The 12,484-nt window shown below is 43.0% G+C and overlaps 1 protein-coding gene across 1 annotated transcript in view; it reads right to left on the bottom strand.

The window, feature by feature from the left end:
- The window catches only part of SLC36A4 (solute carrier family 36 member 4), a 99,663-nt gene extending 93,556 nt beyond the window's left edge, over positions 1-6,107 (bottom strand). The window contains exon 1 of the mRNA XM_030456314.1: positions 6,035-6,107. Within this exon, the coding sequence (XP_030312174.1) occupies positions 6,035-6,062 (28 nt within the window). The 5' untranslated portion in view covers positions 6,063-6,107. The remainder of the gene's footprint in view (positions 1-6,034) is intronic.
- Between the last annotated feature and the right edge of the window lie 6,377 nt (positions 6,108-12,484).

Below are 12,484 nucleotides of genomic sequence, written 5' to 3'. Positions count from 1 at the left end.
AGCAAATTAGTTCCTTCCCTCTACTCCCACAGCACTGTGTTGATTAGTTCTGAAGTACGTAGTAAGCGTCCTCTGAGCTATGAGCCACTGGAGGACTCATTCAACACCCACTAAGACCTCTGTACACTTCTTCTGGAGTAAAAGCTTGTCCCCTCAGGAGTCAGAAAAAGCAAAGTGTCAACACTGGAAGTTTCACCTCATGAGCATGTAAGTAGGCTTAATTTCATTTTTTAAAAATATTGAGTTTAAATTAATAATCTTAAGTGTTTTCACTAGCAACAAGTCAAACTCCAATTGTGCACAGCCTGTGATCATATGAGATTCAACAACATATTTAAGAAATCATTGTTAAATTATTTTACAGCTTTGAATACATCACATTGTGTAGAATGCTGTTACTAATGCTAAGTAATAATGAGAAGATGCAGCAAGTAAGTCAGCAGTATGAGGGGATGAGAATGACCCTTAGGACAACAGCTCTGGTGAGTATCAGCAGCTGCTCAGTTAAGGGAGAAAAGTGAACTGCTCCTCTTCCATTCCAGCCTTACTCTGAAACATTAGATACTTACACACTGTTTACCACACAACCAGCTCACACTCAGAAGGTTCTGAATTGTACGGACATCCCAATTTACTTTTCTCTCAATTTCCTGGCCTTTCTTCTGATCACAAGTGTAGTCCTTTAAGAATGGATTTAGACAAACTTAAGCACTGCCCTCCTTTTTTTAAGACTTGTTTTCTAAGACAACAAATTTCTTGGCTCAAAAATTCATCTGTCCTGCTTAAAGCCATCTGGTCATCTCAGGATTACTGTTACCATTATTCCAGCTCTGACAATTATTTAACATATTGTGTGTCTAGAAATGCTAAGCAACTCACTGCTCTGCAGAAATACAAAAAAAACCCAGCCTCTGCCCTGAAGAGCTTACAATCTAATCAACCTGAGTTCACCTATATAATTTTTAACTTTTTTTTTAAACTATGTGTCGTTTTTAACTTTTCCTGTGAAGTGGTTCCATAGCTTACTGAAAGAGTGCTTCAGAGTAAGCTGTCCTTAAAAAAGATTGCTTCTGAGTGTTTTTTATGGTTTATTTTGTAATCTATTTAAATAACAGTCCTGTTAATTAAAATACATTCCACAAATGCATATGAAAATTGCATCAAATAAGCCCTAAGCAAAATACACGGATTTTTAATAACTGGTATGTTTAGTTCACACTAGAAAAATCTTCAAACAGAAAAATGTATAGCACTACAGAAAAAGATTTCAGTATCGAAATCCTTAACAGCAAGAAACCTTAAAGGTATTTAGAGACTTGAAAATAAGCTTAAGTCTATTTTTTTTTTAATTAATGGTATTCCAGACACCACTGAAGAAGTTACCTACTCCTTTGTCAAAGAACAGCACAGTCAGACTGGCACCATATGCCATCAATCACCCAATTCCGTGCTCAGTCATGGGACACAATGAAAATTTGCATCATCTTTATTCAGAAACAACTAACAACGAGGAAATCCATTTCAACATAAACTTTTGTTTTTACTTAGCCAAAGCACCAGCCAGTCTTCAGCTCTCTTTCCTTCAGCTGGTATGAATTTCTTTTCTCCTTATGCCGCCACAATAATCTTCTCAGATTAAAGGCTATCTTCAGAGTGTCTTTCACAGTTATTTAAATATTTGTCATTGTTTCTGCTTTCTTCTGTGAACACTCATGTAAGCAGGATGCCAAAAAGCTCTGCAAGTACTGCTACCATCAAGCAAGGCAACAAAAAGCACATTTCAGCTTCTTCCAAAATTGCCACTGCAATGTTATACTGACTCTTCAGCCCACTGGGAAGATAAATCAGTGATTCATTACAGCAACACATCACTCTGTAATCATGCATGAATGCCAACACTATATTCTCATCTATGACCCACTAGTCAACAATTAGTTGCATGCTAAGATTAAATCTGTAGTACTTAAAATTGTTATGACCAGTATTTCCAGTTTTGTATCTTCCAGTGCATTTTTTTATCTCAAAGACTGTTCCAACGTTTATGGATATACTGCCAAAGAAACCTTTGTAATGCTACTAAATGTACTTAATTCTAAAGCTTTTATAGCATATGCAATTAATCCTTTGGTTCAAAAGCTCTGCAAAGAAATGAATTTTCACTGAAAACTTTAGTTAATTTTTCTATAATGCTCAAGCAATTTATACTTCTGAAATTAATTGAACCTTTATCCACACAAGGGATTAGTTTTACCTCCACCACTTATGGGGGAAATAGAGGCAAAAGGATGAAGCAGTTTGCCAGGGCTGCACAGCAAGGTAAAGACAAAGAAGATAGTAAAAACAAAGTCAAACACAATCTCCCAGACAAAGTCCTATCTAAAATCCCTTTTCAAAATCAAATTTAGCTATGTGATCTGTTTTGGGTTGGGTTTTTTGTTAGGTTTTGTTTGGTTTTTCTTCCAGCATTCTGAAGTCAGTTTTGTCAAATAGAAAGAATGGAATTTGACATACAAGCATAAAAAGATTTGAGGGACAGCATATAGCTTATCACTGTTTACATCTGCTGTTTTACTCATTCACAGGATAAGGAGCATATGGGTCTAGTTCAAGCATCACCTGGCATGCATACTACATGCCTGGCAAAGGGGGTCTTGTAGATCTTTCACTTTTCACTCAGCTTCACAAAATCACAGATTTGGGTTGGAAGGGACCTTAAAGATCATCTGGTTCCAACCCTGCATGGCCAGGGACACCTCCCACTAGACCAGGTTGCTCAAAGCCCCATCCAACCTGGCCTTGAACACTTCCAGGGAGGGGGCAGCCACAGCTACCCTCAGCAACTTGTTCCACTGTCTTGCTCATATGCAACATGGTAACATGGCCAGAGACACAGCAAGATCCACAGACCTTTTAAATGTCTTGCACCATACAGAAAGTGACCCAGTGCCTCTGTAACAGGGATACAGATTCAATTTAATAAGCAGCTGTTTTGACTGCTGTATAAAAGAGGAAAGCAGAAAATTACATAATACTTACACTAACCTAAAACATGGTTTTGTGCTGGTATTTTCCCATAAGCTATAGAATGTCATGTTCACAACCCAGAGAGCATGCCCAGAACCTCTGTCACCTAACCAGGCCTGTGGCTGCTCTTACAGCACAAGATCATGTCTCTGAATAGCAGACACAGTCAAGGAGACACCACTACAGTGTAACACAGACCAGAAGTCAGGCAACAACCACCACTGACAACAGGAAGGGCTTAGTGAAAAGAATACAAACATTATTTAGGAAGAAAACGCTGTCACTCATTGTTTTCACTATCTGCAACTGGCTCAGTAAGCAGCTCGGTGTACAGCTCTGTTACTCCCCCAAATGCAGAAATACCCATTTCTCCATTGCCCAAACTTCAGCCTATAAATAACTTCCCCAGCATTTTTCCAGAAGGCATCAAACTGTGAAGTACAGCACTGTCCACCAAACACATATGACCCTGGCAGGACCTGCCACGTTTCTCAGTCATGTACTTCCACAATTGCCAGGGAAATGACAGCTCAACACACAGTGAATATGAATAGCAGTGCTAGTGGCATGCCCATCAAGACTGATGAACTTCTGTGACTTCTTGTAACTCAAGGGGGAGCTAAATGTTAATCCCAATCATCTATACACAAGTCAGTTTTCTTTTTAATTGCTACTACCACAACTCCTACTGAATATAAAAGATATAAGAACACCCAAACAAAAATAAAAAAAAAAAAACATCTGGTTTTAAAAATCCTATTAAATACTAATAATTATTTTTTCCAGCATGGTAAAAGCAATAGTTTTTGAGATGGGGGATTCAAGAACTGTAAAGTCAGGCTTCATGCAGTTATTCAAATCACTACTTTTCTTAGAACCATAGAATGGTGTGGGTCAGAAGGGACACTGAAGATCAACCAGTTCCAATCCTACTGCATGGGCAGGGAAACCTCCCATTAGACCAGGCTGCTTCAAGCCCCAACCCATCCAGCCTTGAACACTTCCAGGGAGGGGACCACAACAGCTTCACTTCACAGCTTGTTCCAGTGTCTCACCACCCTCACAAGTCAAGAATTTCTTCCCAATATCTTATCTAAATCTCCACTCTTCCAGTTTGAAACCATTCCCCTCTGTCCTACCACTACATGGCCTTGTGAAAAGTCCCTTCCCAGCTTTCCTTTGGGCCCCTTGCAGGTTACTGGAAGGCTGCTACAAAGTGTCCCTGGAGCTTTCTCTTACTCATGCTGAACAACCCCAACTCTCTCAGCCTGTCTTCAGTTGTGAGATGCTCCAGCCTCCTGACCATCTTCATCACCCTCCCTCTAGACTTGCCCCAGCAGTTCCATGTCATTCTGCTGAGGGCCTTTTGCACCTTCCTTAGGTTGAGGGCCCCAGAACTGGAAAAATTTTAATTTGGAAAATGTATCTTTGTCATTTATTTCTCTTCATTACAGATTGTAGTTTAATCAACTTATTCTGCTTTATAGTAGAATTTATTCACCATTTATGCATCTGAGAATTCCTAAACAAATGTTGAAAGTCAATAATGCCATTCAGTAAGCACCAATAACTCTTTGCATTTGCATTGCACCTGTCAAATCCAGAACACTAATAAAATGAGCCACTTGAGTTATTTAACAAAAGCAAGCACAGGTCTCCATAGTTTATTAGACACTGTCAGAGAAGTGGTTTTACTCCAAACCACAAAAGATAATTTATTTGGAAATTATGTCAGTCTTAAATAATCCACTGTCCTGTCCAGACCGAGCTACACATTTCTACATGATTAACACACTTCCAATTGATAACAAATTGATAACACTTAAACTGTATTAAGTATTCAATAGGACCAAAGGAAAAATCTTCTGAAATATTACCAGGTATTGATCTGTCAATCCCACAAGAAGTTATGTTTCCAACTGTTATGTCATATAAATTCTGTCAGATCTGTGCACCTCAGGAAAGAGAAAAAAGTTACTACAATTAATTTTTTTTTTTGCCACCTTTGCTCGGGAGGCAGCAATCTTGTTGCAAGAGGGATCAGCCTCTGGGACCAAAACATCTGAAAAACGTCTCCTGCTTCCCATCATTATCACCAGACAAGTTCTTCAGGTTACAAGTGGAACATAGATTTGAGATGTGACTTTCAGTCTGCCCAGAATTAGCTAAGCCATACTTTATAACTCAACCTCCTACACGTTCCCTCTTGCCTCCTACAGACAGATTAATTAAACTGCGAACAAGTAACAGCTCTCACGCAACGAGATGAAAAAGGCCTGAACTGCAACCAGCACAGCAAATGTATCAAACCACACACACAAAATAAACCCCACAGCCTTTCATCATAGATATGAGCATCAAAGAGACAGATGTAAAAAGAGAAATTATTTCCTAAACTTCTAACACCGTGGCTTCCCAATGACATCACGAGGCAGCCAGGTGAGACTGACGCTTTCAGGGACCTGCCAAAGCCAGGTTCTGCCAGGAGGGGAACCGACCCCTGCCCCCTGCCCCTGTCTGCCCCCCGCCCACCCCACTGGGGAGAGCCCCCGGCCGGGTCTCCCTCTTTGAGGAGGCCGCGACAGGAGAAGCCTCGCGGTCCCTGCGCCCTGCTCCGTTTCCCCCCCAGCCCCGCCAGCCCAAGGTGCCGCCGGGTTGGGTCGGGTCGAGTCTGGGCGGGTCCGTGGCACTCAACGCCCTCCACCCGCCTTCCTGTCCGTCCGTCCGTCCGTCCCCCTCAGGAGACCCAGGCTGCAGCTGACTAACGCGGAGGAGCAGCAGGACAGAGCCCACCCCTCCCGCAGGTGGGATGGTTCATCCCGCCCGCCTCGATGCGCTGAGCGCGGCAGCGCATCCCCAACGGGTCGAACCATTCCGCCTGCAAGGGAGGGGGGTGGAAGTTGGCCGCCAGCCCCTGACGCTCGCCCTCTCCCGCTCCCCACCCCTCGGCGAGCCGCCATCCCGCCGGCCCTCGTCCGCCCCCGCCGCCGGGCGGCACAGCCCCCCTCACCCAGCTCCTCCTTGCCACCGCCGTCCATGTCCCCGCCGGTTCTCCGCTCGCCCTTCCGCCGATGTGGAGCCGGCCGGAGCGGCGAAGCGCTGCGCATGCGCCCCGCCCGACGGGCCGAGCCCCGCGGGAGCGAACCATAGACACCGGCCGGAAAGACAAGACCCGGGTCTGCCGGTGTCCCGGTCCGCCGAGGGCTGTGCGGCGGGCGGCCGGGCCGAGAGCAATGACGCTCACGGTTCGTGTCCTGTTCAGCCACAGCCCTGCTGCTGGGTGCCCCGATGAGCATCTGCCCTCGGGTGTTCGGCAACTCGACCGGAGCCTCCCGGTATGCATGAGCGGGGCCTCATTGCTGGGGGTGCCCCTGGCCCCTCAGGGACTGCACAGAAAAAGTGTGCGTTTCATCTGGTAACGCCTGGTTTTGTAATGAAAAAATAATTACTGCTTTTACCTTCTCCAAAGCATTAGCGGTTTTAGAGATCACTGTCATGCTTTTTTTTTTTTTTTTTTTTTTTCCATCCATCCTTTCCATCCTGTGGTCATTTGTATATGGGGACACCAGAACTGCAGGCACAGCAGAGAACTTAAAACCCCTTCGGCCTACATTTGACTGCTTTTTCTGACTTTCTACTTTTCCTGACAGTTCATATTTAAAGTTTTAGTCAGGTGCTAAGACACAGGGTGATTGCTTGGCATGGTGTTTTAATGAGCCATTCTTTGGTAGACCTCAATTATGTTGCCATCTATGGGTGGACTCTACCAGATTGGCAAGTGATTGGCATTGCTCCAAGATTTCTCACTGGTTTCTATCTAAGAGGAAATCTTTGAAAACACATTGAATATGAATACGGCATCCACATTTCATTAGGTCTTGGATAACGTATTGCTCATCAGATTATCAAAAAGCAGTAACTCCTGTCATTTCATTACCGACATGAAAACATGCACATATCTCTCTACTTCTTTCCTGTTCCTTGGTCACAATCATGAGCTTCCTTTTACACCCATTCCTTATTCTCAGTATTCCAGTCTGTAATAACCCATGTTCAAGTATTCCTGTTTTTTCTTGGTACAAATATCAAGCACTGAACATCCTAAACTGTTGTTAAAAAGTCAGAAGATTGGTGGTTATGATCTTACCAAAACGCAGCTGATAGGCTGGAAGATTCTTAAGTTTCTTTAGAAAGATTTAGTTTGATGTGTGTTGAATAAGGGACTGTTTTGTAAAATCTTCTTGCTCTGATGTTTCATGCTATGCATGGACCAGCCTGCCTTACCACAACAGGCATTTTGGAAGCAGATCCAGAGGCTTTGGATTTCCATTTGCATTGCATGAAATCACAGAATGGTAGAGGTTGGAAGGGGCCTCTGGAGGTCATCTTGTCCACACCCCTGCTCAAGCCAGTTGGACCTTTCCAGACAACTTTTGATTATCTCCACAAAGGGAGACCACACAGCCTCGCTGGACAACATATGGCAGTGCTCAGTCATGCTCCCAGTAAAAAAAAGTTTCCTTATGTCCAGAGAGAACTTCCTGTGTTTCAGTTTGTACCCACTGAAAAGAGCCTGGTTACCTTTTTTTTATACCCTATCTTCATACATGTTGATTGTTGATGCGACCACCCCAAGCCTTCTGCAGGCTGCCAGGCTGAACAGCCCCAGCTCTTTCAGCCTTCTCTCAAAGGAGGGATTCTCCTCCAGTCTGTTAATCATCCCTGTGGCTCTTTGTTGGACTTGTATGTAGAAGCCCAGAACTGAACACAGCACTTTGGGAGTGGCCACACCAGTGCTGAGCAGAGGAGAAGTCACATCCCATGATATGGTGCCAATGCTTTGCCTAATGCAGCCTGGGATGCCATCAGTCTTCTTTGCAGCAAGGGCCCAGTGCTGGCTCCTGTTGAACTTGGTGTCCACCAGGAGCCCCTGGTCCTTTTTTGCCAAGTTGCTTTCAACCTTGGCCTCCAGCATAGACTGATGCCTGGTATGAGATGTGTGGCTGAAGATGATGGTGATGTTGTAGATGTCTCTGATGAAGAGCAGATCAGAAAAGGACCACTGTGTTAACCAGCTATGCTTCAGATTCCAAAACTGCTGTTCACAAGTTTGATTGCTGCAGCTGTGGTGAACACAGAAATGTGAGATGGTCCCCACTGGCTTGTTGAGTAACAAGATGTTAACACTGGTGTGTGTTGACTGTCTTTAAGCTTTGATGAAGAATGAATATGATTACGAAGATGCTGCAGCTGTCAAAAGTGCTGTTTGTGTTTCATTCTTCAAATGGAAATTATCAGAACAGTTCAAATATCAGAAACATTTGAGAAAGCCACCAGGATTTTTCCCAGCATGAATCATTATCATGTGGCTGGCATAAAATATTTTTTCTGTCACTTAATGAAAATAAAATATCTGTATTTGCATATATAACTGCATATACTGGGACTTAACAGTCAAGCATTGCCAATATACAGGTTCCCTTTTGTTGTTTAATTTGGAGTGCTGCCAGTGACAATTTCCTTTCATTACAGTTAAAAGTCAAAGTACATCATCCCTTCAGGAAGAAGATCATGTGAGAAAACATCGCAAATATTCAGATACTTGGGAATCTTTGTCAGTTCCTACATCATTTTTCTTAAAGATATTAAATAAAAACAGATGCAGTGCATGGCAAGCTTACAAAGTGACACTCAGGGAGATCATGAGATTTCCTATTAACTAATGGATAATCTGGGGCAGCTTCAGATTTACACCACTTTTTTTTTTTTTTTTCTCCCCTCCATTTCCACAGTCCCCAGCATTATTCCAGAAGGGTTTGGATCTTAGAGCCAAGGTCCTCATGTATATGCAGAAGAAGTGAAAACTTGACAGAAGAAGGGAAAAGAATTTTGGTAGTGTAAAGCAAATCCCTTCCCTTTTGAAAAGGAATTCTACCATTCATAGTTTCCACAGCTAAATATAATACATCAGCCCAAGTCTCTTTTGATGCCTATAGCTGTAATATCACAGAAAGACATGGCCCACCAGCAGAGCCCTGAGGTGGCTGTCAGCCACCCACTCCTATGATTCACATCAGCTTTGGGAACTAGAACAGCCTATGGTAGCATAATGAATTACTCTCAGAATCTGCTCTAATTTATTAAAAAGCTCCAGAGAACTACAGCTCAGAGCAAGTGAAAATCCACATGGCAGGATGCACTGTGGGGACTCCTTTCATGTATCTTGGGGGGATTGTCCCTCCCACAGCTGCAAGGCTTTCACAGCCCTTGTGTTCCTGTGAAGTAATGTTCAAAGAGGAGTGTGAAGGGGAGGAGGCTTATCTGTTTTATTGAGCTCCCCGAAGTAGAAGTAGCTGTAGGACACCGTAAAACCAGAGGCAGTTACTGATGAAAAGACAATACTGAAGATATTTTTTAAGCTGCAGGAAATATTAATTATAGACATTAAAAAATAGCTGCATAAATAATTTCCATTTAATTCTGAGGAAAAAAATCCTATCAAACAATGAAAAAAAAAGAAAATACTAGATGTTAGGAAATCAATTATTATCAGACAACTGAGCACTGGCGTAAGTGTATCTGTAGGATTTTTCCAGGATCAGTTTATTATTATGAAATTTGCAATTGCTCTATATGTAGAAGTCCTTGAGTGGTACTGATTTGTTCAGTGAACATGGTAATCCAGCTCTTTTTCATCTGTGCTTAGCTTTATTCAGTGTTCTATGAAAATTACAAAGTGTACCATTTGCATTCATCTCAGAAATTCAGGTCAGCCGCCCATATTCCGGAAGCGTTTAGAAGCTCTTCTTCCATCCTCAGAAGGCATCCTATTAAACAGGGTAAAAAATCAATCACATGCACTGTCTTTTAGCCAGAGTGAGTAATTAAAAAAATAACTGATGGCCTGTTTCTGCCTGCATAATATCTTCGCACTGTGAGCAAGCACAAGTCCACCTGGACCACTGCAACTGGAGTTGTACTCCAGAGCAGCCACTGCTGCTGCCTCCTGCATGCAGACTCCTGCTGGTCACATCTGCATAAGGATGGATTCCGGTTCTGCTCCTTTTTCAAGCTGCTCTGCTTTACACCTTGGAGGTAGTGCTGAGCCTGCTGTGGTGGGCTGACTCGGGATGGCCACAAAGGTTTAGTAGCATGACTTGGGATCAGTCTGTTCAGGAGTGATAGAGCAGCTTGGTGGGCACCTGGTGGACAGCCAAGGTAAACCCACCCCAGCAGGGAAGGGACAAGGGGAAAGGAGAGCAACAGAAAATTCTTGCATTGTTTATTTCATAGGCAGCCAATTTGGTTTGTGAAACATCGGTGTCACAAAAGGGCAGCCATTATTTCAGCTTTTGGTGTAAATACAATGAAATTATGTATGCCATTGACAGAGAAGCACTGCTATACTGTAATTAGAAATAAATCTTACTACACTCTGACAAATCAGTTTTCTCCTGAAAGATCCAATTCTTTGTGCACTGTGATGTTTGCTTTTGAATTGTCAGTTGCGTAAAACTGTATCACAAACCCCCAAAAGTAACACATTTAGCAGAACAAAAGGATTCACTGTTGTCTTCTGGAGTATGTACCTTGAATGGCATTTACTTTATCAGTACAGTGGACACCTCTTCTATATAAAAGTTTGTTCTGTTCTTTACTTCACAAAGAAATTTTCAAAATAATGAGCATATCAATCTTTTACAAATGCTGTATATTATTGAAGGAAATAATAGCACTTCCTGTACATTTAATGCTGAATATTATACTCAGGAGTTCTGGTAATAGAATTCAAAGCTGCTTCATGCAGTACTTGTTTAGTGTTACAATCCTGTGTGCAACATGAGAAGAAATGACTCTATTATCTTCATCCCTTTTTTCTTTTTACTATTTTCATAATTTCTTCCTATTCTCACACTAGGGTCTGAGGTAAGTTTTATCTCAGAAACAAAATAATGAAGTATTTAACAGTTATACCAAGATGAGACTACAAAGAGACACTGAGGAGAGAAAGAGCTGCTTCCAGTATTGTCTCTGCATTCAACAATTGTATACAGTTTAGAAATAATACATGCATATATATGTATATACACATATATATATATGTATCTCTGGAAATCCACCAATTTATGTTCTGAATAGGAAAACTGGTCCAGAGTGCTATTGATTAGCAAGAGACAATCATGACTTGGAAGTTGGAAAGGTGATAGCTTGGTGCAGGTGTGCCAGTCCTGGTTTGTGGGTGAGCCACATGCCCTATTATACAGCCATTTGGACTTGTCTATATCAGTAAGCTTATTAGATGGTGGGTATAATCAGTGTTCTGTGATTATCTGTATCAAATTGCAATGAAAAACGTGGCATGGTTCTGAGCTGAGCCTGCACTTTACCAGGCACAACTTGCACATGGACCATTTCCAACAAGGAGGTTGGATGTGTCTATCCCATTTTTGAGGGTGATAGATTAAAGCTGTATGGGATGTGCTGTATTAGTTCTGGTTTCTTTACCTAATGCTCAGGAAAAAAGTCCTTGTCCTCTTTTAGTTAGAAGTAGATTTTGTTCATTATTCATAGAATCACAGAATCACAAAATGGTTTGGGTTGGAAGGGACCATCATCAGTTCATCTAAAGATCATCAGTAGATCATCTTGTTCCAACCCCCCTGCCATGGGCAGGGACACCTCCCACTAGACTGGGCTGCTCAAAGCCCCATCCAGCCTGGCCTTGAACACTTCTACAGAGGGGGCAGCCACAACTTCCCTGGGCAACCTGTTCCAGAGTCTCACCACCCTCACACTAAAGAATTTCTTCCTCATATTCAATCTCAATCTACCCTACTATAGTTTGAAACCATTTCCCCTTGTCCTATTAATCCATCCCCTTGTAAAAAGTCTCTGCACACCTTTCTTATGGCCCCTTCAGTCCCTGGAAGGCTGCTATAAGGTACGCTCAGAGCCTTCTCTTCTCCAGGCTGAACAACCCCAGCTCTCTCAGCCTCTCCTCACAGGAGAGGTGGTCCAGGTCTCCAATAATCTTCATGGCCCTTCTCTGAACTCACTTCTTTCTATGCTGGGGACTCCAGAACTGGACACAATACTGCAGATGGGGTCTCACAAGAGTGGAGCAGAGGAGGAGAATCAGCTCCCTTGACCTGCTGGCCACGCTTCTTTTCATACAGCCCAGGATGCAGTTGGCTTTCTAAGCCACAAGCACCACACTGCCAGCTGATGCTGAGCTTCTCATCAAACAGTGCCCCCAAGTCCTTTTCCTCGGGGCTGTTCTCAATCCATTCTGTGCCCAGCCTGGCACAGTGTTTGAGGTTGCTCTGACCCAGGTGCAGGACCTTGCACTTGGCCTTGCTGAGCTTCATGTGCTTTGCATGGGCCCACCTGAAGCCTGTCAAGGTCTCTCTGCATGACCTTCCTTCTCTCCAACGTGTTGACCACCCTGCAGAGCTTGGTG

This window comes from Calypte anna, chromosome 1, assembly GCF_003957555.1.
Source record: "Calypte anna isolate BGI_N300 chromosome 1, bCalAnn1_v1.p, whole genome shotgun sequence".
Lineage (NCBI taxonomy): Eukaryota > Metazoa > Chordata > Aves > Apodiformes > Trochilidae > Calypte > Calypte anna.
This window is presented reverse-complemented; position numbering and strand designations above follow the sequence as displayed.